Raw genomic sequence first — 22,895 nt, 5'->3', positions numbered from 1 at the left:
AGTCATCTGTCGGAGTTTTAGTTTGTAATTGGTTTTCTTGTGAAGTTTTAGTTCGTAATCGGTTTTCTGGTGAAGTTTTTAGTTTGTAATCATCTTTTTTGTGGAGTTTATAGTAATCAGATTTCTTGCGAAGTTTTTACTTCATAATTGGTTTTCTTGTGAAATTTTAGTTCGTAATCGGTTTTCTTGTTGTTGCAGTGCCACAGTAATGAGACCCTCCTGTCCGTGAGGTCCAAGATCGCCACAGCCGTCGGGTGTCCCGTCGAGCACGTTCAGCTGGTGCTGCCGGAATCGGCGAACAGCAGCGTCAGCAGCAACAGTACTCAGCTGGTTAGTGTACATTCTGTTTACGGGTGGACACAGACAGTTGACTTCAGAAAATCCATTGTAGCATTATCCTCTTGAATGTGACAATGCCTACATAGGCATCGTGAGCCACTAGTGGGTGTACAATGATGCCAGTGTCGGCGTCACGATTATATTCATTTTATAGTCATAGCCGAGTGCCCCCCGTATTCTGTGAATAGACTTGATAACATTTTCTGTGATGTTATTTATTCAGGGTGAAAGAACAAATATAAAAGCGGTAACTTGACATCTTATTATGCATGCATTGTGATGCATTGTTGTACATCAAGCAACCTGATGTGCGTGCGAATAGTTGACTTGCATCGAAAAGGTTTAGAAGCCAAGATTGTGGCTGGGGAGAAAGGCACAACGGACTGTGATTCAGAGGGGGTCGACAGGGGGCACCCGTCAAAGAGGTAGACGTCTGCAGTGTTTGATTGACATCCTCTTCTGTTGCAGGACAACCGGTTATTACATCAGCTTCAGCTGAGCACCAGTGAGGAGCGTAGCAAAGATGGAGAGGGCGATGGGGCTGCAGACGAGGCGGAGGACCAGAAATACTTGGCGGCAAAGATCACCTCGGGTGGGGCCGCCCATCTCAAGGAGGTAAGAGTCGGAGGAATTTCTCTTTTGGATTGCTGTGGATGGCAGATAGGCTTAATCATAGAGTGAGGGCACAAACATACATATATCAGGGGCTTTTCCCCCTTTACAAAGGAGGTAGCCAAAGTCAAAAGGCATAAATCTACCCCCACCCATATCTTCCCCCACTTACTCCACTCCCATCCACCCTCTTCCTTCCCTCTCATCTTGGCTCCTCCTGGATGACAGGTCATCCCTGCATCTCACCCATGGCCCAGGATTAGAAGCAATGTACATATACCAAAGGCTTTTTCCCCCTCACAAGGGAGGTAGCCAAAGTCAAAAGGAATAAAATCCACTCCCACCCATTCCATCCCCCAACATACTCCACTCCCATTCACCACCCCTCCCTCCCTCCCTGCATCTCACTTACAAACCGTAACGAAAATAAAGATTTCCTGATGTCGAGGGTTGGTGGTGGTCCTGCAGAAAGGGCGGGTGATGGAGAGAATTGTTGACAGCAAGAGAACGTTCTGCCTCGGCAGGTAAACAACTGGGACGAATTGCCCGGCCTCGGGAGTTACTGTGACGTTGCTAGCGGGCCCTCACCATCTTCGTGCAGCAGCAGTGAAGCCACAGGCGCAGTGTCGTCGTCAGGAGGGGCTGGCATGAGCGAGGGACGACAGCAGTACAAGTTGGAGCAGGAAAAGCAGTTACCGGGAGTTGTCATGGCTGCGGGGCGAGACGTCTTCAACTTGTTGTACCATCTGGCACAGCTGGACGACACAAGGTAGGTCGTGCGAACTGACACTTTCCCCTTCTGTTCGCTTTTGCATGTGACCACAACTACTTAACTACGTACACACACACATATACCAAGGGCTTTTTCCCCCCTTACAAGGGAGGTAGCCAAAAAACAAAGGCATCAAATCCACTCTCACCCATTCCATCCCCACATACTCCACTCCCTTCTACCCTCCCTCTTATCTTGGCACCTCGTGCCCATCTTCCCCTTACTGCCTTCTCCTCCATTATCATCTCTCCATCTGCACCTTTTACCTTTTCTTCTCTACTTGATTCGCCTCCTCTTCCTCTCTTAATTTTTTTTTCCAAAACATCTTTTTATAACTTTCAAAATTTTCTGTCATACTCTTACCCCATTTTACATCTGCTCTCCTCTTTGCCTCCTTTACCTTTTTCTTTACTTCTCTTTCCTTTTCTTTGTACGTCTCATATGACTCCCTCGTCCTATTTTGTAACCAATCTGTGAAAGCTCGCTTCTTCTCTACTACAACCTTCTTCATTTCCTCATCCCACCATTCACTACCCTTCCTTCTATTTCCTCCTGTCCTTCTTGTTCCACACACCATCTTTGCACACTTTGTGACTCCCTCCTTGAACCATCCCCATTCCTCCTCCACACCTACCTCTACTTTATCCTTCACTCCCTCCCACTCCTCCTTCAGCTTCTTCTCATACTCCTTCTCATATATATATATATGTATATATATATATATATATATATATATATATGTATATATATATATATATGTATATATATATATATATATATATATACATGTATATATATATATATATGTATATATAATATATATATATATATATATATATATATGTTAATCTTTTTTCAACCACATTAACTTTTTACTTTTAATTCCATGTCATCACGAACGAGACTGACAATGCGAGTTGGACCAAGGGCATGGTTCATTAGATTCCACACTACAAAGTCCTCTGTAAGAGGCACCATCCCAGCCTCCTGATGGGGGAGTTTGGAACATTAAACTGAATCAGTCGTGGCCATCTTGTGAAGCGGTTAGCTGCTATTTGGTTTTATCGTGTTCCTTCGCCTTTCAGGGTCACGGAAGCCGTACGACGACTGCTCTACCTGATACCCTCGAATCCAAGCGTGGCGGACAAGTTTGATTCTATCTGCACCTCCTCAGCGTCCAAGGACCCTCACGGTAATCAAGAGCAATGTGCAAAACCGTACTTAATCATTGTAATGTTTCATAATTTAATACCCTCTAAGTCAGTGGATCTTAATCTTTATCATCCTATGACCCCCCCAAAAACTCTTCAGGGTATTAGCGTAACCCCTGTGATAAATTTTGAAAATGCGAATCTTGTGAAAAGGCAAGATAAAACATTGGTCGTGGTTGATACGTTTACTGTAGCAGGCCACTGCACTTGCAACCAGTGCTGTACTATCAAACTGGTCAAAGCCCTGAAGTGTCTAATTCAAACGTACGAAGATATATCTTTCCCCCGAATCCTTTGTGACCCCCTAAGAAACCCCCGACAACCCCAAAGGTTAAGATCTGCTGCTCTAAGTTGTGGTATTATTATTATTATTATTATCATTATTATTGTTATTATTATGATTTTTATTTTATTTATTTGTGGATGGGGTAAAAGGGGCTGTGGGGAAGAGGGGAATGTCTGTTGAGGAAGGACGGGAGAGGACAGAAGACAGGTGAATGGAGAATGGTTCTATATGGATGATATTGTGATGCATGAGGTGGAATGGGTGGGGGGGATGGGGGGTGAGGAAGTATATGTGAATGATATTTTGACGCAGCCCGAAGGGATTTCTCCCCGTCTTCTCCTTTTCTGCATGAGGGGGCAGAGAGGGGGGGGGGGTGTTTGCCAAATTAATGAAGCGGCCTTGCTGTGGATGTGCTGTGTCTTGCAACACCGCTTCTGACCCAGGGCAGTGGACAAGATGCAGGGATGACCTGTCATCCAGGAGGTGCCAAGATAAGGGGGAGGGTAGAGGGGAGTGGAGTGTATTTAGGGATGGAATAGATGGGAGTGGTTTTTATGCCTTTTTCTTTTTGGCTACCTCCCTTATAAGGGAGAAAAAACCTTTGGCATATGTATGTATTATAATTTTTATTCATTTTTTTATTTATCTATATACTGAAGGGGTTCTTCCCACTGCACAAGGGAGAAGGCCAGCCGAGGTACCCACCCGTTTGTCTTCCCCTTCATTACGGTTCTTTACGGGTCGGAAGGAATGGTTTACCCCTCTGTTTTGCTTAACCACTTCAGAACAACTCAAAATCTCACTCGCAGCATTGACTTGCCATATGTACTTTATATCACACTACTCACATTATAAAATATAAAGTCACTGCTGTATTACTCGTTCTTGTTTATTCTGAGTAATAATAAACACACAAAACGCTATCAAACCAGTTCACATAATCCAGGGTTAACTTGTGTACAACTACAAAAAATATATATATATAATCATGACGCCGGCTGCAGCATCCTCGAGTATCCACTAGCGCCCCATGATGCCTACGTAGGCATCATCATACCAAGTAGTGCCTTGGTGCACCCCAGAGGGTATGGAAACCGATTCTTTGGGGTACAGACGCTCCTCAACTTACGTTTTAGTTACATTCCGAATGGCCGAACGTAACGTGAAAATGAATGTAAGTTGTTACTGTACGTTCCAGTAATGTATGACCGTTCATACTGTACTATACATCCATAAATTCTATTACCGTATCTTATAAAACACCCCTAAATCATTAATTATAAACATAACATTGTAAAATGATAACATTAATTTCAAATAAATTAAATTCAAGCAACATAAAGTGAGATGGTGGAGGAGGAGGCAATGCACATTCAGTCTGTCGTTTGTGCCATGTAAATAATGGACGCAGCGTCATGCGTAAGTATAGTTTGAAAGTCTCGTACTACGGAGAGCGTGCTAAACTCAGAAATTCACTCAATTTTTTTTTATTTTACAATTTTTTTTTTTACCGTCAGTTCAAACGTAAAATCGAAAAAAACGTAAAACGAATGAATGTAAGTAGAGGAGCGTCTGTATTCATAAAAGGCATCGTGAAGAAATATTTTGTGTAAGAATTATACTTTAGTACTTTATTGACTGAAAATGGGAAAAAAAACTCCCTAGAATTCTAGTGTTTTTATAGTCATCCTGCTTGTCTTTTTTTTTTTTTTCAAATTAAAATTCAAAATTTGGGAGTTGTAAGCTAATATCAGAGAGGAGGTATCAGGTTGACAACTGGGAGTCGAACTTTTAGGTTTATCAGGGCCAGACAACTTTAAGAACCATACTAGAGGTATTGGGCTGACACTTGGAGTGGTTGACAGTTCGTTTATTCCACCAGCAGGACGAATGTCGACATCCCCCTCCAAGCGAGGAGGGCTCGCTGCAGCGGCCGCAGGAGCTTCTAGCAGTGCGGGAGGAGCCTCGGGCAGTGCCTCGGAGCAGGCGCAGACCCAGGGGCGGCAAGTACTGAAGTCGTTGCTGGACCTCAGTTCGCCTGGGATGACTCCGTTCCGCCTCTTGTACAACCTCGAGGTAAGTTTCTCTCCTTTTTTTCTCCTCCTCCTGCCCCCCCCCCAACTCGCTCTCTTTCTCTTCTCTTCTTCGTTTTCTTCTTCTTCTTTTTGTCTCCTTTGTCTTCCTTCTTCTTCCTCTTCCTTTTCCATCTTCCAACTCCTTCCTACAGATGCACTTACTCTCTCTCTCTCATTCTCTCTCTCTCTCTCTCTCTCTCTCTCTCTCTCTCTTTCTCTCGCTTTTCATTCCATTTCTCTCTTCTTCATAGTTTGGAGGAAATGTGGGTGTTTGGCTCACCTGTAAAATCTTCTTGAAATATGAAGGATCTAGAATACATACATACATATACCAACGCTTTTTCACCCTTTCAAGGGAGATATCCAAAAAGAAAAAGTCATAAAATCATTCCCACCCATTCCATCCCTAAATACACTCCACTCCCCACCACCCTCCCTCTTATCTTAGCACCTCCTGAATGGACGGGTCATCCCTGCACCTTGTCCACTGCCCTGGGTCAGAGGCAGTGTCGCAAGTCACAGCACATCCACAGCAAGGCCTTCATTAAATTGGCGACCACACTTTTTAATCCACCAAGGCATTTACTCGCTTCTCTTAATCTACATTCTACCTCCACCTCCACTCCACCTTTTCCAGCCATATTTGCACCCAAGTATCTAAAACTATCCACTTCCTCCAGTCACTCTCCCTTAATGCCCACCTCCAGTCTGCCACCACCCTCACCCCTTGCACATCCCATCACCCCACCCCCACCCACATTTACCCCCAGCCCTATTTATTTATATTTATATATATATATATATATATATATATATATATATATATATATATATATATATATATATATGTATATATATATTTTTTTATATATATATATATATATATATGTATATATATATATATGTATATATATATATTTATATATATATATATATATATATATATATATATGTATATATAACTATATGTATATATATATATATATATATACATACTAAGTGTCTGGAAAAGAAAGGGGAAAATACTGGTGTCATGCATAACCCATTTTGTCCCTTAACATCAAATGCTCTAAGAACCATATTCCCATACCAAGGGGGTGTGGCATTTGCCCCTTTCTATTCAGCATGTGTGAAAAATAGATTGATGCAGCCCAAAGGGATTTCTCCCCATTTTCTCCATTTGCACATAAAGGGATGGAGAGAGAGGGGGGAGGTTGCTGATTTAATGAGGCGGCCTTGCTGTGGATGTGCTGTGTTTTGCAGCACTGCTTCTGACCCAGGGTAGTGGACAAGGTGCAGGGATGACCCGTCATCCAGGAGAAGCTATCCCCCTTGTATGGGGAAAAAAAGCCTTTGTTATGTGTATTCTAGACACCTCAGATATTTTCACAAGTTTGTAGGAGGTATATATTTGCACTTTTCAGTACATTTGATATATGGGGATTTCTCGATTTATGCGAGGGATTTCCTGAATGGATCGCGTAATGTAAAAATTGCGTAAAGTGAACAGTTAAGTCTTATAATTGCTTAACTGACTTTTTGTCATGTTATTCTAAATAACCCATGTAATGTTAAAAAATGACTAGGTTTTTTTTTTTACCTCATGTTGTTCCAAAATCACATTAAAAAAACACATAAATTGAGAAATCCCTGTATATGATATAATCAGGACCTGAATAGAATCACCAGTGACGGTGATGTCGATCAAATAATTCCGACTGTCGTCCCCAGATTTGAACCGAGGCTCGTGAATCACAAAGCCATTGCCCTACCAACTGAGCTAGCAAGCCTAAAAATTCTCTAACCTGGAAGTTAATCTACTCCCAAGGAACCAAGTTGACTGCAAACTCCCGTCTGTACTTAATTTTAAAGAGAACCGAGGCTGACTTGTAGCTTGTGGTTAAGCTGGTATGTTTCCTTGACGGACTTATTGTTGGCGTCATACCTGAATAGAATTGACATCGCTGTCACTGGTGATTCTAGTCAGGTATGACAACGACAATAAGTCCGTCAAGGAAACGCACCAGCTTAACCCATTAAACTCCGATGACAATATTCTTGTCATTTGGTCAAATAAAACAAAAAATCATAAAACACCAAAATGTTTGATCAAACACCAGAAAAATATGACGTCAGTCCTCGCTTCGTGAAGCGAGGACTGACGTCATATTTTTCTGGTGTTTGATCAAACATTTTGGTGTTTTATGATTTTTTGTTTTATTTGACCAAATGACAAGAATATTGTCATCGGAGTTTAATGGGTTAACCACGAGCTACAAGTTGGCCTTGGTTCTCTGTAAAATTACTTACGGAATGCAGTTAGCAGTTGATTTAGTTCCTCGGGAGTAGATTAACTTCCAGGTTAGAGAATTTTTAGGCTCGCTAGCTCAGTTGGTAGGGTGATGGCTTTGTGATTCCCGTGCCTCGGTTCGAATCCAGGGACGACAGTCGGAATTATTTGATATAATATGGAGTTTACCGTAACTTTGTCTTCAACCTACTGCCTCAGCTCTGTCATACTTTCCATCGAGCCCTCACTTTCTTGATCCTGCCCGTCTCCTTACCCTCTGACCTTTGCAGGTGCTGTCGGGGAAGCTGGTGCCCGTGGGCGTCGAGGGGCAGATGGTAGGCGGTTTCTGTGAGAGCTTCCTCAGGTGCGGCGGTTTGGGCCTCATCACCGCTCTCTTGCAGCGGGACGCATTCCCCGTAGACCTCCATTACCAGATTCGTCAGAACATCTACCTCATTGCCCTGCAGTTGCTCAAGTGAGTGCATTCTGCTCGGTTGCCGTTTTAAACGTTTGCTGCATGGTAGACGATAAAATGCGCAACTGCCATGGGACCAGTTGTGGGTATTTGCCAGTGGTGATTTTGTAAGATTAACCACTTCGGTACGAGTCAAATTCTTGTGCGCAGCATCGGCTGCCATATGTACGATGCATCACACTACTTGCAATATAAAACATAAAGTCACTGCCGTATTAGTTATTTTTTTTAGTCGGAGTAATAATAAACACTGACAATGTGATCAAACCAGTTCACAGAATCCGGTGGTGACTCGTGTACGACTACAAAAAAATACGTATAATCAAGACGCCAAAGCCGTGGGCATCATTATACCGAAGTGGTTAACGATGTAGATGTTCATTTCTGTATTACTTGTCTTACAAGCTCATCAACACCCTCATCCTCACCCATCCTAAGGTGCTCCAATGGGCTGGCACTTTTTCCCTGGACTGGGCCCAAAATCTCTACCAATGTCAGCTGTAGTCTCCGCCTCGTATGGCATCGTTTCCTAAGTGTTTCCAGTATGTGACCCCTTCCAGTTGTACCAAACCTACCATAACCCCGCACATCTGAAATCTGAAAACGTACTACAGACGCTCCTCAACTTACGTTAAAGTTATGTTCCGAACGGCCGAACGTAACGTGAAAATAAACGTAAGTTATTACTGTACGTTCCAGTAATGTATGACCGTTCATACTGTACTATACATCCATAAATTCTATTAACGTATCTTATAAGAATATTAGGATGGTTTGGACACATGGAAAGAATGAGTGAAGAAAGACTAGTAAAAGAGGTATGGAAGGCAGATGTGGAGGGAGTGAACATGAGGGGACGTCCTAGGATGAGGTGGATGGATGGGGTGAAGGGGCCTTTGGAGAAGAGGGGAATGTCTGTATAGGAAGGAAGGGAGAGGACGGAAGACAGAGGTGAGTGAAGAATGGTTGTATATGGATGATGTTGTGATTGCATGAGGAGGAATGGGCTGGGGGTGGGGGGTGGGGTAGTATGTGTGAGTAAATTTTGACCCAGCCCGAAGGGATTTCTCCCCGTCCTCTCCTTATATGCAAGGGGGGACGGAGAGGGGGGGTCGCCGATTAAATGAAGCGGCCTTGCTGTGGATGTGCTGTGTCTTGCAACACTGCTTCTGACCCAGGGCAGTGGACAAGGTGCAGGGATGACCCATCATCCAGGAGGTGCTCAGATGAGAGGGAGGGTGGGAGGGGTGTGGAGTGTATTTAGGGATGAAATGGGTGGGAGTGTTTTTATGCCTTTCCCTTTTTACTACCTCCCTTGAAAGGGGGAAAAAGCCTTGGTATATGTATGTATGTAATTTCAAATAAATTAAATTCAAACAACATAAAGTGAGATGGTAGAGGAGAAGGAGGAGGGGGAGGAGGAGGCAAGGCACGTTCAGTCTGTCATTTGTGCCATGTAAACAATGGACGCAGTGTCATGCATATCATTTGAATGTCTCGTACTACGGAGAGTGCACTAAACTCAAAAAATCACTCAAAATTTTTTTTACAATTTTTTTTTTACAGTCAGTTCTAACATAAAATAAAAAAAGTAAAACGAATGAACGTAAGTAGAGGAGCGTCTGTATTTTTAACGTCACAGATACATTATTTGAAATTTCAAAAGATCAATTGCAGCAGAGTAATAACGTCTTTTTGTAATTGTTTATTAATGCTTATGTTTATTAACAAGGATTGACTTAATCATGTATTATAATGAGAAGGATATTTATGCTTTTTTGATACAATCAAATCAATATGCGGGTCTGTGTGGCTGGATGTATGTACGGTTGGACCCTCCGTGACCCCCCCCCCCCCAAAAAAAATGGCCCTTTTGGGGATGTTGTGGTATACATGTAAGCACCATATAATTGTGAATATTATGTGTATATGTATTGTTAGATTGGGAGATATGTGTTTTTCCCCTTACATAAATGTATTAAAGTTGTTGTATATTATTATCATTGTGTATTTTGTTTGTATTTATGAATAAGCATGTCGTAAGAACCAAATGTTCTCGTTCATTCAAGTTTTCCCGCCTAAGCTTGGTGTTGGCCAGTTCCTATTACGCCACCCTAATTCCCGATTGTCATTATTTCCCAATTGTAATAAAAAATCCTGTTTAAAAAAAAAACTTGTTGTCGAATAATTTTTGGTTGATGTGAGGTTTTGGGTGATTTGTATGTCAGCTGTACCTGTGTCCAAAAAGTTTATTTTGTGTTGGCCCGCCAGTGATTCGTTTTGTGTAGCATTGCGTGGTGTACGTGTACGTATAGCAAGTGATGCCTGGGGGTAGTTTTTATTTTGGCCGAATTATATCGATAGCAACATCAACGGAACAGCTTGCATGTGTTTATTTACCAGGGATTCAGCCTAGACCTGCGACCCCCCTGACCCCCACCGGGGGCTCTGCCCCTGGACCCCTGGCCAATGTAGAATTTTTTTTTTCTCTCTCTCTCTCTCTCTCTCTCTCTCTCTCTCTCTCTCTCTCTCTCTCTCTCTCTCTCTCTCTCTCTCTCTCTCTCTCTCTCTCTCTCTCTCTCTCTCTCTCTCTCTCTCTCTCTCTCTCTCTCTCTCTCTCATGCCGGCCCCATGGTAACCAGTAAGACCTTTCAGAATGTGTTTTATTCTAGGTTTGTTATGATGGGCGGCAGCGGGACCGGCGGCGTCAGCTCTCGTCCGCAGGATCCGCCCCTCGGCCTTCAGTCGCAGGCGTCTCAGCCCCCGGGCCAGATAAAGCTGACTCCGCCCAAGCGCTCCACGCTGGATGCATCCGTGCAGTCCGTCCACTCCACGATTCTGTCGGCCATCCAGGCCTCACTGGCCCCGCCCTTGGTCAACAGGGCAATGCAGGTACGTGGCCCCCCTCCTCCTCCTCTCTGTCCTCCTCCTCCACTTCTCTGTCCTCCTCCTCCTCCTCATCTCTGTTCTCTCTCCTCCTTCTCCTCCACCTCCTCTCTGTTCTCCTCTCTGTCCTCCTCCTCTTCCTCCTCCATCTCCTCTCTGTCCTCCTCCTCTTCCTCCTCCATCTCCTCTCTGTCCTCCTCCTCTTCCTCCTCCATCTCCTCTCTGTCCTCCTCCTCCTCCTTCACCTCTCTGTCCTCCTCCTTCTCCTCCACCTCCTCTCTGTCCTCCTCCTTCTCCTCTTCTCTGTCCACCATGTCAGTCTCCTCCTTCTCCTCCTCCTCCTCCTCTCTGTCCACCTCATCAATCTCCTCCTCCTCCTCCTCTCTGTCCCCCTCATCAATCTCCTCCTCCTCCTCCTCCTCTCTGTCCACCTCATCAATCTCCTCCTCCTCTCTCTCCACCTCATCAATCTCCTCCTCCTCTCTGTCCACCTCATTAATCTCCTCCTCCTCTCTGTCCACCTCATCAATCTCCTCCTCCTCCTCTTCCTCCTCTCTGTCCACCTCATCAATTGCCACCTCCTCTTCTTCTTGCTCCTCCCCCTCCTCCTCTTCTCTGTCCACCACGTTAATCTCCTCCTCCTTCTCCTCCTCCTCCATCTCCATCTCCGTCTTTGATTCCACCGCTCTGGTGCGATCCTGTTCCTGAAGGTGGAAGGAAGCCCTTTTGTTTTTGCTCGACCTCGTCCTCCACTCTCTCTGTCACCTTCCCGGCTGCCCTGTGCCCCCTTTGTCATCCTCTTCTGCATCCCCTGTCGTGCCCTCGTCTCTTCTCCGTATTATACGGGAAGGGGAGCTATGCTCGTACTGATCTCGCAGGGTCTAGTTTGTTCTTAAACTCTTGTATGCGTGTTTGCACACACTATTTTTTTTGTCCAAGTTTCTTCCAGACCTTCACCGCTGTATGGAATTTTTTTTTTTTTTTTTCCCCTCTATAATTATCCTTTTTGAGTTACTTTTCACATCCTCTTCTTGTTTTCCTTTTATCCCGTCTGTCGCCTTCATTTAGGGCACTGTAGCCGAATGGAGGATAACGACATCACAGGTAGTTCTTGGGAATTGCAGTGTGGACGCCTAAAATATTCAGAAAAGAAAGCTCCAAAATTGAGATTTCCAGGTCACTGAATTGGTTTACTAATAGGGCAGTCAACGAATAGAATAGATGTAGTAACCATGTACGTAGTGAGTGCTGAAACTATCGGTTGTTTTAAGGAATGTTTAGACGAATTTATGGATGGGGATGACAGGTGGTCATGGACATGGAACCGCCTAGTGTAGGCCTTATGGTATCTTGCAGTCTCCTTCATTCTTATGTTCTTAAACTTAACCACTTCAGTATGGGACTTAAATCTCGCGGGCAGCAGCCAATGCCAGCCGTATGACGTAATGTAATAATATTCGCATCATAAAATATAGTCGCCGCTTATATCGATCGTTCTCTCTTTCACCTGCGAATTTTGAAAACCACAGAGAATGGGATTCAGTGCGCATTTGGGAGAATGTAAAAACACAGGGGCGACTACAATAAATATAATCAAGACGCCGATATGGCAGCGTCGCGAATCCACTTGCTCCTCATGACGCCTACGTGTGCGGCACCGTATGGAAGGGGTTAAGGTAACAGTTATTATCAGGCTGTGTTTAAGGTACATTTGCTCAGTAAACATGTATGTAGTGAGTGCTGAAACTGTCGGTTGTTTAAGAAACGGTCAGACAACTTTATGGACAGGGAAGGCAGGTGGTCATGGACATGGAACTGCCTAGTCTCTTGCAGACTCCCATATTCAAAAAAGGTGACAAAAAGAAGCCAAATAACTATAGGCCTATAAGTTTGACTTCAATCGTAGGAAAAATAATGGAAACTATCATCAGAGATGCTATCGAACATCATTTAGAAAGTAACCGTATAATAAATGATAGCCAGCATGGTTTCAGACGGAAACGTTCTTGCGTGACTAACTTACTCGAATTCTACAATACAGTTATCTCGAATTATGACAAAAGAAACAATATAGATTTAATATATCTAGACTTTGCAAAAGCTTTTGATACTGTCCCTCACGAAAGACTACTTACTAAATTAGCTTTACACGGAATAAGTGGTAGCCTATTAGGTTGGACTAGTAATTGGTTGAATGATCGAAAACAGAGAGTTGTTTTAAATGGAAAAACTTCTAGATGGAAAAATCTTACAAGTGGAGTTCCTCAGGGTTCCGTTCTTGGACCACTTCTATTCATAGTATATATAAATGATATAGACCATGGACTAAAATCTACTGTTTCCAAATTTGCTGATGATACAAAACTGCGGAATGGCAAATGATCACTTAAACCAGTTAGATATTCAAGAAGATTTAGATAAATTATAGCAATGGTCTGAAAAGTGGCAAATGAGATTTAACACAAGTAAATGCAAGGTAATGCACATAGGTAAAAATAATAGTAAGTACGATTACAAGTTATTTGGAAATTCGTTAACAAAAGTGGATAGTGAAAAAAATCTTGGCGTAATTATCAGTAACGACCTCAAATCATCCAAGCAGTGTATTTCAGCCTCTGAGAAAGCAAATAAGATTCTAGGACTGATTGCACGATCTTTTGATTTCAAAAGTCCATCACTCATTAACAAGCTATATAAATCGTTAGTTCGTCCACATTTGGAATATGCTGTTTCCGTATGGTCATCGAATCTCATTAAAGACATTGACAGACTGGAAAAAGTACAATGGCGAGCTATAAAACTGATTCCAAATATCAAAAATAAATCATACGAAAATCGCCTAAAACATATGAATCTGTTTTCACTAAAAAGTGTACTCAGAGGTGACTTGATACAGGTCTTTAAGATTCTAAAGGGAATTGACAACATCAAAAGTGACCAAATTTTCACATTGAATGAGAATCAGACAAGAAACAATGGTCTCAAACTGTCCGGAAATAGATTCAATTTGGAAGTAGGTAGAAACAACTTTGCCAGCTGTGTAGTTAATGAATGGAATAAACTTCCTGCACAGGTAGTGCAATGTAGTTCAGTTCGAAGCTTTAAGAATCATTCAGATAAACACCTAAGCTAGATACTGTAATGATTATAATTTATTTTATATTGTTTGTTTTTGCTTTCTGCTTGTGGCGGGATCGGAGGAGGGATTGAGGAAGTTGGTGGCAGAGTTTGGGAGAGCATGTGATAGAAGAAAGCTAAAGATAAATGTGGGTGAAAGTAAGGTGATGAGATGTGCGGGGGGTGAGGGTGGCGGTAGACTGGAGGTGAGCATTAAGGGAGAGCGACTGGAGGAAGTGGATAGTTTTGGATACTTGGGTGCAGATGTGGCGGGAGGGGGTGGAGTGGGGGTGGAGGTGGAATGTGGATTGAGAGAAGCGAGTAAATGCCTTGGTGGATTAAAGAGTAATGAGGAATAGACATTTGGGAATGGATGCTAAGAGGAGACTGTATGAAGGAGTGATTGTGCCAACAGCACTGTATGGGGCGGAAACATGGAACATAAGAGAGGAAGAGAGAAGGAGTTTGAATGTGTTTGAGATGAGGTGTCTGAGAAGTATGATGGGGGTTGCTAGGCTAGATAGAGTGAGAAATGAGGAGGTGAGGAGGAGAACAGGGGTGGAAAAGGAGCTGGGAGATAGGGTTGATGAAGGAATATTGGGATGGTTTGGACACATGGAGGAAATGAGTGAAGAAAGACTAGTAAAAGAGGTGTGGAAGGCAGATGTGGAGGGAGTGAACATGAGGGAACGTCCTATGATGAGGTGGATGGATGGGGTGAAGGGGGCTTTGGGGAAGAGGGGAGTGTCTGTTGAGGAAGGACGGGAGAGGACAGAAGACGGGTGAATGGAGAATGGTTGTATATGGATGATGTTGTGATTGCATGAGGTGGAATGGGCGGGTGGGATGGGGGGTGAGGTAGTATGTGTGAGCAAAATTTGATGCAGCCCGAAGGGATTTCTCCCCGTCCTCTCCTTTTATGCAATGGGGGGATGGAGAGGGGGGGTCACCGATTTAATGAAGCGGCCTTGCTGTGCATGTGCTGTGTCTTGCGACACTGCTTCTGACCCAGGGCAGTGGACAAGGTGCAGGGATGATCCGTCATCCAGGAGGTGCTCAGATAAGAGGGAGGGTGGAGGGTCGTGGAGTGTGTTCAGGGATGGAATGGGTGGAAATGATTTTATGCCTTTCCCTTTTTGGCTACCTCCCTTGTAAGGGGGAAAAAGCCTTGGTATATGTATGTATGTATGTATGTATGTTTTTGTTTTGTTATCATTTGTCTGTGATTTTCATTTATTATTAGTTATATGTCAATTTATTATTATTTACTATTTACCTGTTTGTTTATTATTTAACTATACCTATGCATTTATTTATGTATTTTATTTGTTTACATTATTATAGTTCTTATTTATTATTTTATTATTATTATGATTTTTTTTTTGCATCCGACCTAGATATGGACCAAAAGGTCTCCTGTCGGCATGCTCCACCTTTGTAATCCTTTGTAACTTGAAGTAACAATTATCAGGTCTTGTTTAAGGTACATTTGCTCCTTCGTACCCATAGCTACTGAGCGAGAACGAGTGGAGCGAGCTGGTGAGCAGTTTGATGGTCCTCGCTTGGGCTGCAGCCGCAGGCAAACTCTTCCTTGTGTCGTCGACACTTTCCAAGGATACCAATACGGAGCTTCCCACATCAGAAGGGGGGAAGTCCTCTTCACGGCAGAGCAGTACAGGTATTTACGTACGTAGTTGTATCTTACGGGAAGGGGAGCTATGCTCGTGCTGTCCCGTCTCTGTATCTCGCAATGTCTTAATTTGCTCTTAAATTCGTGTATGGCTTTTGCACACACTATTGTTTCCTCGGCAATGGCGAGGGCGAAGGAGGAGGAGGAGTGCTGGTGGAATGGATACCAAGAACATTTGAAGGGAACTAAATCTCGGAAAAGGTGGAAGGAAGACACATGTGGTGTTGGTTTAGAACTTAATTCCCTTTGCCACCAGTGGGCCAGAGGCAGGGATGACCCGTCATCCAGGAGGAGCCAAGATAAGAGGGACGGAGGGAGGGAGGTAGGGTGGATGGGAGTGGAGTATGTGGGGATGGAATGGTTGGTTGTGGATTTTATGCCTTTGTGTTTTGGCTACCTCCCTCGTAAGGGGAAAAAACGTAACCCCTGCCTTTCCCCTACCTCTCCTTAACCCTACATTCCCTTACCCCTACCTCCCCCTACCTTTCCCCTACCTACCCCTACCTTTCCCCCACCTCCCCCTACCTTTAGCCTTCCTTCCGTTACCTTTCCCCTACCTCCCCCTACCTTTCCCTACCTCCCTATACCTTTCCCCTACCTCCCTATACCTTTCCCCTACCTCCCTTTTTCCCTACCTCCCCTTACCTTTCCCCTACCTCCCCTTACCTTTCCCCTACCTCCCCTTACCTTTCCCCTACCTCCCCTTACCTTTCCCCTACGTCCCCTTAACCTTCCCTCCCGTACCTTTCCCCTACCTCCCCTTTACCCTACTTCCCCATATCTCTCCCCTACCTTTCCCCTACTTTTCCCCTACCTCCCCCTACCTTTCCCCCCACCTCACCCTACTTTTCTTCTCCCTCCCCCTACCTTTCCCCTACCTCCCCTTACCCTTACCTCCTCTTAACCCTCCCCCCCTACCTTTCCCCTACCTCCCCCTTCCTTTCACCTACCTACCCCTTCCTTTCACCTACCTACCCCTACCTTTCTCCTACTTCTCCCTACCCTTCCCCTACCTTTCCCCTACCTCCCCTAAACCCTACCTTTCCCCAAACTCCTCTTAACCTTACCTTTCCCCTACCAGTACGCTCGTTCCTTTGAGAAAGTCCGTAGACGAAACATCAGGAGTAAACGCTTCGCTCCCAGTCCGTGTTTCCTTTGATGTGTTTATGCAACCTCTGAAAGGATCGAGGAATTCTCTGACGCCTTTGTGCCCGCAGGCAGTGTGCAGAGCCTCACCGGAGAGGTCGAGGGGCTGCAGTGCGGACTCTGCGTTCAGCAGGCGATGATCCCCGCCATCGATGCCCTCGTAGCCCAGCAGTCCCTCCAGTTGATGGTTGCTTGCATCAGGATGCGACCTAATCTCATCGGTAAGTATTTAATTTTTATTGTTATTTATTTATTTACTTGTTTATTTATTTATTTTTCCTAATCTCATTGGTAAGTCTTTATTTTATATTTATTTATTTTTTCCTTCTTTTATTTTTATTTTATATATGAAGGAGTGATTGTGCCAACAGCACTGTATGGGTCAGAAAAATGGAACATAAGAGAAAAAGAGTTTAAGTGTGTTTGAGATGAAATGTCTGAGAAGTATGGTAGGGGTTACTAGGCTGGATAGAGTGAGAAATGAGGAGGTGAGGAGGAGAACGGGGGTGGAAAGGGAGTTTGGGGTTAGGGTGGATGGGAGAATATTGGGATGGTTTGGAGACATGGAAAGAATGAGTGAAGAAAGATTAGTAAAAGAGGTGTGGAAGGCAGAGGTGGAAGGAGTGAACATGAGGGGGCAACCTAGGATGAGATGGATGGATGGGGTGAAAGGGCCATTGGGAAAGAGGGGAATGTCGGTTGAGGAAGGAAGGGAGAAGACAAGATAGGAGTGAATGGGGAATGGTTGTGTATGGATGATGCTGTGATGCATGGAAGGGAGTGGATGGGGGATGAGGAATGAGAGAGTATGTATGAGAAATAAATTGATGCAACATGAAGGGATTTCTACCCGTCTTCTCTTTTCTGCATGAGGGGACAGAGAGGGGGCGGTCGCCAAATTAATAAAGCGGCATTGTTGTGGATGTGCTGTGTCTTGCAACACTGCTTCTGACCCAAGGAGGGTAATGGGCGAGATGCAGGGATGACCTGTCATTCAGGAGGTGCCAAGATAAGAGGGAGGGTGGGAAGAGGGTAGAGGGGAGTGGAGTATGTTAGGGATGGAATGGGTGGGAGTGGTTTCTTTGCCTTCGTTAGGGAGAAAAAGCCTTGGGTATGTGTATGTTTGTATGAGTGAATTGTGGACCCAAAAGAGATCATTGGCAGGCAGTGGAATTAATTGATTGGCACTTATTTCCAGAGCTGGGCATGTTACCCCTGGACAGGTAGTACAATACCATCAGTGCTTTACTGAAACATCTGGGGTGCATTTCTGTCAATGCATTATCAGTTTTAATTTCCTTAGAGTGGTCTGCATTACTGCATATGTGTATATGTGAGAAATCCCTTTGTGCTGCGTCAATTTATTTCTCACATATACTCCCTCACCCCCCCATCCCCCACCCACTCCCCTTCCATACATCACAACATCATCCATACACAACCATTCTCCATTCACCCCTATCTTATGTCCTCTCCTGTCCTTCCTCAACAGACATTCCTCGCTTTCCCTCCCCTCCCCCGAAAAAATGCACTATATTGGTAGATACGCATTATAACTAACAACAATTTTTAATCTTCTTTAGAAGGAAATAGGCAAGAATTGGTTTACTAATAGGGTGGTCAGCGAATGGAATAGACTTAGGAACCATGTAGTGAGCGCTGAAACTCAGTTGTTTTAAGAAACGGTTAGACAACTTTATGGATGGGGATGACAGGTGGTCATGGAACTGCCTAGTATAGGCCTTATGGTCTCTTGCAGTCTCCTTCATTCTTGTGTTCTTATGTTCTCTTGCAGAGCGGTGGTATGCGATGGGAGGCGTGCGGGAGTTCCTGGTGGAGGTGTTGGTGGGTTGCAGCAGCCGTGCAGTCAGAGAACAGGCCTGCCAGCAGTTCACTGCCCTGACCACGCTGTCCACCCCAGCACCCACCCACCCAAGTACCTTTCTGACGCAGGTAAGGGGCCATCAGGAAGTTTGACCTCGTTTACTTTTTTTTTTTTTTTTTTTTTTTTTTTTTTTTTTCCTTTTTCCTTTTTCCTTTTTCATCTCTTCTCTCATTTTCTCTCTTTATCTTTTTCTCTTTATCATTTTCTTTCTCATTTTCTTTTTCTCTTTCTTCCCTGTCCCCCTGTGTGTGTGTGTGTGTGTCTCTCTCTCTCTTCTGTTCCCCTGTTCCCGTCTCTCTCTCTCTTTCTATTTCTCTCTCTCTCTATCTCTCTCTATTTCTCTCTCTCCCATACATTGTTATTGACAATTGTTGCTTACTATATTCCGTCCTTCAATTAATCAGTGACCCCAAAGGGTTGATTCCTTTCCTTGCTTCCCCTGACATTCCCTTGTTTTTCCATGTTGCTCAAGACGGTTTTCCACTATTTTATTTATGGATGCCAAGAGACTACCTCCCTTTTAAGGGGGAAAAAGTCTTGGTATATGTATGTATGTATGTATGTATGTATGTAAAAGGAGATTGTAGGATTGTGCCGACAGCACTGTATGGGGCCAGATCATTGAACATAAGAGACAAACAGTTTAAATGTGTTTGAGATGAAATGACTGAGAAGTATGGTAGGTGTTACTAGGCTAGATAGAGTGAGAAATGAGGAGGTGAGGAGGAGAACAGGGGTGGAAAGGGAGTTGGGAGATAGGGTGGATGAAAGAGTGTTGGGATGGTTTAGACACATGGAAAGAATGAGTGAAGAAAGATTAGTAAAAGAGGTATGGAAGGCAGAGGTGGAAGGAGTGAATATGAGGGGTCGACCTAGGATGAGATGGATGGATGGGGTGAAAGGGGAATGTCTGTTGAGGAAGGATGGGAAAGGACAGAAGATAGAGGTGAATGGAGAATGGTTGTGTATGGATGATGTTGTAAAGCATGAGGGGGAGTGGATGGGGGATGGGGGGTGAGGGAGTGTGTGTGAAGCAGCTCGAAGGGATTTCTCCCAGTCTTCTCAAATTCTGCATGATGGGATGGAGGGTGGGAGGGCTGCTGATTAAATGAAGTGGCTTTGCTGTGGATGTGCTGTGTCTTGCGACACTGCAGTGGGTGAGATTCAGGGATGACCCGTCATCCAGGAAGAGTCAAGAAAAGAGGGAGGGAGGGAGGGAGAGAGGGGTCGTGAACGGGAGCAGAGTATGTAGGGGATGAAATGGGTGGGAGGGGAGTTATGCCTTTGGCTTCCTCCCTTGTAAGGGGGGAAAAAGCCATTGGTATATGTATGTATTCTTTATTGTTCCGTATTACGTTTCTTCAACCCGTAGGTGCTCCTGAAGGCTCCGCTACCTCTGTGGGTGAGTTCGAGTAGTACACGAGGTGCTACGCAACGGCTCCTGCAGCAGTGTGAGCAGTACTTCAGTCTCAGGTTCGTAAACGGAGCTTTCGTCAAGTGCGTCACCGAAATAGTCAGGAATAGGAAACCCTCGGTTAGTGCAGGAGCCCCAGAACGACGATGTTTTACACTAATTCAACGAACTTGTCAGCTGTGGGAGTCGTCTCATCCACGTTGCCTCCGTAAGATGAATCTGGGATACTTCAGAGGACGTAGCGCAAAAGCTTGAAAATGACGTATCTGCTGTGTTTGAGGTGTAAGACATTGTAATATTTTTTCACGGCAAACGACTTTTCGTAATGACGGACCAGCCTTCTCCTCCATCAGTACATCAGCTTGAGGGTTAACTTCAGTATGAGTCAAATTCTTGTGGGCAGCATTACCTGTCTGACGTACGATGATGCATCACAATACTCGCATTATAAATATAAAGTTGCAGCCATATTACTCGTTCTCTCTGAATGTTAACAACCACAGAAAACAAGATCAAACCAGTTCACATAATCTAGGGTAACTCGTGTATGATGACAAAAAATATATAAGTAAGATGCAAAAGCTGGCATCCACAAGACCCACCCACGCCTCATGACATTTACGTAGGCCTCATCGTAATGGAGTGGTTATCCCACAACCCCCCCCCCCCCTGGGGGGGGGGGCAAACTCCATCACCCCCAAAATGATGGTACTCTAAGCCACTCAGCCGGAGCGTATATACTCTATTTCATCCATTATCCATTTGTTTTAAGAAACGGTTAGACAACTTAATGGGATGACAGGTGGTAATAGACATGGAACTTCCTAGTATAGGCCATAGGGTCTCTTGCAGCCTCCTTCATTCTTATGCGGTGCAAACGTGTAGATTTTTGCACTGTGTCTGGTGTTGGCAGTGATGTGATATGCATTTATTTATTTACTGATTATTTATCAAAATAAATCCATCTATCTACCAAGGGCATTTTCCCCCTTACCAGGGAGGTAGCCAAACCCAGAAGGCATGTATACCCCCTCCCATCCGCCCCCCTTTCTGCACTCTCTTCTTAACGCCCAATGGAATTGTCATCCATGTGGAGCTAAGACAAGAGGGAAGACGGGACGGTGGGTGGGAGTGGATTATGCCTTCCAACTTTGGCTACCTCCCAGGTAAGGGGGAAAAAAGCCCTTGGTATATAGAACTGTGTCTTGCTGCACTGCTTCTGACCCAGGGCAGTGGGCGATATGCAGGGATGACCCATCATCCAGGAGGAGCCAAGATAAGACGGAGGAAAGGAGGGGTGGATGGAGGTGGATTTTATGCCTTTGTTTTTTGGCTACCTCCCTTGTAAGGTGCATGCTCGCTGGCTGAGCGGGTTAGGGGGGTTGTTACCTGTGGCAAAGGTCTAGATGGTGACGATTTGAATCCTGCTTGGGGCAAGTTGAACTAAGGTCACGGTTCATTAAATTCCACGCTACAAAGTCCACCCTGAAGGGCACCGTCCTAGCCTCCTGTTAGGGGGGAGTTTGTGATGATATATGTATATATTATTATTATTTTATCTATTTATTTTTTTATTTTTTTATTTTTTTATCGGCAGGTGTAAGCTGTTGACAGGCCTGAGTGCAGGTGAGCAGGAAACCTTGGGCGTAAATGCGGCGCAGATGCTCGAGGACGAGGTGTGCTGGCTCAGCAACTTCACGTCAACGCGAGAGGCAGCACGCGAACGTCCTGAATCAGGCATCGCTGCCCTCCGACAGGCAGACAACATCCTCTTGGCCGGGCATCTGCGGCTGATTACGGCGCTTCTCTCCTGCTGGGGCGTTGATGCAGCCGAATGCGGTGAGTGTGGGCGGTGCACTGTACGTCAAAGAGGTTGACAAGTACAACATGAGGGTTTGAAGAAAATTAGTTCAGATGGTTAAATAATTGCTCCCTCAAGTTATGCCAACTGGGAACACCAAGACACCCAGTGGCTGGCAGTGCTCATTATTATGATAATTTTTTTTATATATATATATGTACATATGTGTATATATATATATATATATATATATATATATATATATATATATATATATATATATATATATATATATATATGTGTGTATATATATATATATATATATGTATATATTTATATATATATATATATATATATGCATATATATATGCATATGTATATATATATATATATATATACACATATATATATATGTGTATATATATGTATATATATAAATATATATATATATATATATATATATATATATATACATCTACACTGAATGGTTCCCAGTGATCAATTGATATCTTTATTCAACCACAAACAACTTTTAATTCCATGCCATCGCAATGAGACTGAAGAATCGCTCGATGGAGACATTTTTGTTGGAAATTGAAACGTGGACGAGCCGAGGATTCGAACCCAGCTAACCCGTAACAAAGTTACAGTGACTTAAACCAATGCGCTATCTCTCTTGATAGTGCATTGGTTTAAGTCACTGTAACTTTGTTACGGGTTAGCTGGGTTCGAATCCTCGGCTCGTCCACATTTCAATTTCCAACAAAAATGTCTCCATCGAGCGAATCTTCAGTCTCGATTGCGATGGCATGGAATTAAAAGTTGTTTGTGGTTGAATATATATATATATATATATATATATATATATATATATATATATATATATATATATATAT

At 43.9% G+C, this 22,895-nt stretch overlaps 1 protein-coding gene across 2 annotated transcripts in view; it reads left to right on the top strand.

The window, feature by feature from the left end:
• Window positions 1-22,895, top strand: part of LOC143031349 (ubiquitin carboxyl-terminal hydrolase 24-like) — a 93,961-nt gene that overhangs the window by 34,980 nt on the left and 36,086 nt on the right. The window contains exons 18-29 of one of the 2 annotated variants that reach the window (XM_076195056.1): window positions 199-330; window positions 808-954; window positions 1,476-1,720; window positions 2,809-2,915; window positions 5,106-5,296; window positions 7,876-8,060; window positions 10,733-10,952; window positions 15,573-15,741; window positions 16,971-17,120; window positions 18,695-18,852; window positions 20,157-20,257; window positions 21,796-22,037. In XM_076195056.1, coding sequence (XP_076051171.1) covers window positions 199-330; window positions 808-954; window positions 1,476-1,720; window positions 2,809-2,915; window positions 5,106-5,296; window positions 7,876-8,060; window positions 10,733-10,952; window positions 15,573-15,741; window positions 16,971-17,120; window positions 18,695-18,852; window positions 20,157-20,257; window positions 21,796-22,037 — 2,047 coding nt within the window. Of the gene's footprint in view, window positions 1-198; window positions 331-807; window positions 955-1,475; window positions 1,721-2,808; window positions 2,916-5,102; window positions 5,297-7,875; window positions 8,061-10,732; window positions 10,953-15,572; window positions 15,742-16,970; window positions 17,121-18,694; window positions 18,853-20,156; window positions 20,258-21,795; window positions 22,038-22,895 lie in introns of both variants that reach the window. The other variant, XM_076195055.1, reaches the window with a different exon arrangement.

This window comes from Oratosquilla oratoria, chromosome 12 (genome assembly GCF_046742065.1).
Source record: "Oratosquilla oratoria isolate Oo_2021 chromosome 12, ASM4674206v1, whole genome shotgun sequence".
In the NCBI taxonomy this organism is placed as follows: domain Eukaryota; kingdom Metazoa; phylum Arthropoda; class Malacostraca; order Stomatopoda; family Squillidae; genus Oratosquilla; species Oratosquilla oratoria.
Note: the sequence above shows the minus strand (reverse complement) of the source record. Positions and strands in the feature narration are given on the sequence as shown.